The 3,763-nt window shown below is 39.4% G+C and overlaps 1 protein-coding gene across 1 annotated transcript; it reads right to left on the bottom strand.

Annotated features, from left to right (window-relative positions):
• Window positions 1–1,108: 1,108 nt before the first annotated feature.
• Window positions 1,109–2,047, bottom strand: LOC118628451 (olfactory receptor 51B6-like). The gene has a single exon (XM_036259426.1). The coding sequence runs from the start codon at window positions 2,045–2,047 to the stop codon at window positions 1,109–1,111; it is 939 nt and encodes a 312-aa protein (XP_036115319.1).
• Between the last annotated feature and the right edge of the window lie 1,716 nt (window positions 2,048–3,763).

Here is a 3,763-nt window from a genome sequence, read left to right as displayed (position 1 = left end):
CCTGGCCGGTTTGGTTGAGCGGTTAGAGCGTCGGCCTGCGGTCCTGAGAGACCCGGGTTCGGTTCCTGCTAGGGGCGCTTACCTCGGTTGCAGTTTGTCCCCGGCCCTGGTCAGTTGTGTTGTGCGGGTGGCAGCCATTCGATGTGTTCCTTTCACATCGATTTTTCTCTCTCTCTTTCTGTTCCTCTCTCGCCCTCCCACTCTACCTGAACAAAAAATGGAAAAATGTCCTCTGGTGAGGATAAAAAAAAAAAAGATATTTGGGGCCAGAAAAGATCATTTTTGTCACAGCCTTGCCTCCATCCTCCCCTTTCGTCCCCACTGTCACATTTGGCCAACTCCTTCTCAACTCTGTTATTTTGCACATTTCAGGGGCAACCATTTAACCTTACCTATAACATACTTCCACACTGGACCTTCATACCACTTTACTATCTTAAAATACATACCTTTGTTCAGCAATATCTGGGACTGATTCATCAAGACAATGGCCATATGCATTAAGAATTATATCTCTGTTTACTATTATATAATTATATTTCTGTTGTACTATTTACATATATTATTAGCAAAAATGATATTTAACCAATGTTTATCAAAAGTTTAACTGAACATACTTAGGTATACTTTCCCTGGAGTTGGCCTAGAGAACTGAGGACAAGGTCAGGCTCATTGCTTCACTTAGTGCAGTTCTCCAGATGGCAACTAGCTCCATGCAAGTGAGAAAATGGATGAAAGTGGAGGTGAAGAATGTAATTACTAGGTATATCAGAGCCAATACATGCAGAACATATGAGGCAATAATGAATTTGACTCAAACACTGGTGATCCATACAATAGTTCTAAGAATAATATTTCAGGTGCCATAGACTCAACAAACAGGGCTAGTTATCTGGGAGAATAGTAAATGAGTGAAAATTTGAGATACATGCTTAGTGCTGTACATACATCATATACAACTTAGCAATAAGTAGGCAGGATAAGATGATATTTTAAATAGCAGAGAAGTTGTTTTCCGTGGGCATGCTTTTCTCTAGTTGTTTCTACCAACTAGGTGTCAGCTGTTCCAGGTTTCCTGAGTTATTCCTCAAAGAACTACGAGTCCAAGTTATGCTCTAGTACGAGGCAGAGAGAATAGGCGGATGATTCCTCTCTGGATCTGCTGGGTCTTAATGCTATAGATGACAGGGTTCATGAAAGGGGGGAAAAGGAAATAAATGTAGCTCATTGTGATGTGGACCACATGAGGAACATGTCTTCCAAATCTATGGATAAGTGTCAGACCAACTACAGTGACATAGAAGACCAGGATACAGCCGATGTGGGAGACACATGTGTTGAGAGCCTTGGCCCTTTCTTCTCCAGAAACAAGACCCATGACAGTCTTGAGGATCAAAATATAGGAAAAAGAGATGATAAAAAAGTCCAACAAAACAGTTGCAAATATAAGAACAACTGGATAGAGATGATTGAAGGTGATATTAGCACAAGCTAACTTTATGATATCTTGGTGTAGACAGAAAGCATGAGAGAGTACATGATGTCGACAATAGGGAAACCAGTGAAGGCGAATAATTATTGGCATAATTGATAGACTGGCCCTTGTCAATACTCCCATCCCAATCTTCATTACCCTAGTGTTGGTAAGGATGGAAGTATACCTCAAGGGGTGGCAGATGGCAACGAAACGGTCATAGGCCATGGCAAGCAAAACACCAGACTCCACGATAGAAAGAGTATGAATAAGATAGGCCTGAAAGAAGCAGGCTGCACGACCAATCTTTCTGTGATTCAACCACAGGACTCCCAGAACAGTGGGCATTGTGGTCAATGTTACTCCAAGGTCTGCAGCTGCCAACATAGCCAAGAAATAATACATGGGCTCATGAAGGTTGTGATCATCTCTGATGAGAAAGAGAATGGTGCCATTACCGAGAAGTATGGAGATGTAAACCACCAGTAATGGAAAGGAGATCCAGTGATGTGCCTTATCCATGCCTGGGAAGCCAGTAAGCAGAAATGGGGAAGTGGTGGTATTGAACGACATCGCAGGCCTTGCAAAGCAGAAAATATTTCCTTTAGATAATGCAATAGAATCTCAAGTTCTTTAGAAGTTGCCTTTTGAATGTGCTACCTGTTCATTAGGTATTTATTAGTCTTGACTTCCAGAGACAGTAAGGATGGTAGTTTAGGCATTCCTTAGTAATTATTAGGCATTGAAAAATAGGCGGTATAAAAAACAACTACAAATTATTGAGAATTGCCTATACATAAGGTTATAGAACAATATTCTGGGATAAATCTATGTATACAGAATAGTCCTGGTTAATACTCTTACAAATTATATACCCTAGAAAATAAAGACAGAATGAAGAAGAAATCACTGCATTTCACAAGTGCCATAATAGTGTTGCAATTGTAGGGTGTGTTTCACGGTGCTTGTTATCTTGACTGGTGGTATCAGGGAGGATAAGAAGGTTTTCCAGATCTATAAAACCTAGACGATCAGTAGAAAATTGGTCCTGAGCAATGTGGTAAGAACAAGTACAAACATCCTAGGGCAAAACAAACAAACAAAAAATAAATAAATAAGCAAGTGAATAAAAACACTGTGGTACCCTTACACAATGGAATTCTACTCTACTGTAAAATGAAAGAAAAATTTATTATTTGCGACAGCATGAATGGACCTAGAGAGTATTATGCTAAGTTAAATAAGCCAGTCTGAGAAAGATACGTACCATATGATTTCAGTCATATGTGGAATTTAAGGAACAAACAGAACTACCAAGCCAAAGAGAGAAAAACTCATACATAGGGAACAGGCAGACAGCTCTGATGCAGGGAGAGATGTTAGGGGGAAAGGGGTTGATCAAAAGAGAAAAAAAAAGCTCGGCCAGTGTGGCTCAGCAGATTGACATCATCCCATATACTGAGAGGTCCCAGTTCAACTCCGGGTCAGGGCACATGCCCTGGTTACTGGCTCAAACCCCAGTGGGGTTTGTGCAGGAGGCCACTGATCGATGTATCTCTCTCACATCAATTTTTTTTATCTCTGTCTCCCTTCCTCTCTCTCTAAAAAAAATCAATAAAAACATATTTAAAATAAAACAAAGAGAGAGAACTCATGGACATGGACAACGGCATGGTGACTGTGGGAGTGAGGAGGGCTGGGTAGAGGTGGAATAAAGCGTAGAAGGGATAATGGTGATGAAAAAATGAAACAGAATTAGGTGCTTTGAGGGAGTAACTAAGACTAAATATATCTTGAGGCACAATTCAACTGAGGAAATTCTAGAGACTTGAGAGTCTAAAAATGATATGAGTTAATCATATATGTTTCTTTTCAAAATACAAACACCTCAAAATCCATGTTTTCTAATATAATAATACCTCAGTTGTTATTATACTGTGTCTCAGAGAACTTAAAATTTCATAACATAGATATAAAAAAAGCAATAGAAGGTGGATTTTATAATAGGCATTTGAGAGCACTATTTGTTAACACTACAAGACCAATTACTGTTGCATATCACCTATTTGCAGATACAAAGATTGCAATGATTTAAGCAAGTTTAAGGAAAACATTTTTAAAAGCTATAACGTCTGATGAGATTTAACAAAAGTAGGAAGGCTCTGTAACATTGAAATTTTGAGGTTTCTTCTGGTGCAGACAGCCATTCTCTGGGAGTAAAAAGAGTGTGAATTGATTAATGTTTCTAGCATTAACCAGAGAAAAATGGGGCCACCTTCTAATATGGTT

Source organism: Molossus molossus, unplaced genomic scaffold, assembly GCF_014108415.1.
Source record: "Molossus molossus isolate mMolMol1 unplaced genomic scaffold, mMolMol1.p scaffold_m16_p_13, whole genome shotgun sequence".
In the NCBI taxonomy this organism is placed as follows: Eukaryota; Metazoa; Chordata; class Mammalia; order Chiroptera; family Molossidae; genus Molossus; species Molossus molossus.
This window is presented reverse-complemented; position numbering and strand designations above follow the sequence as displayed.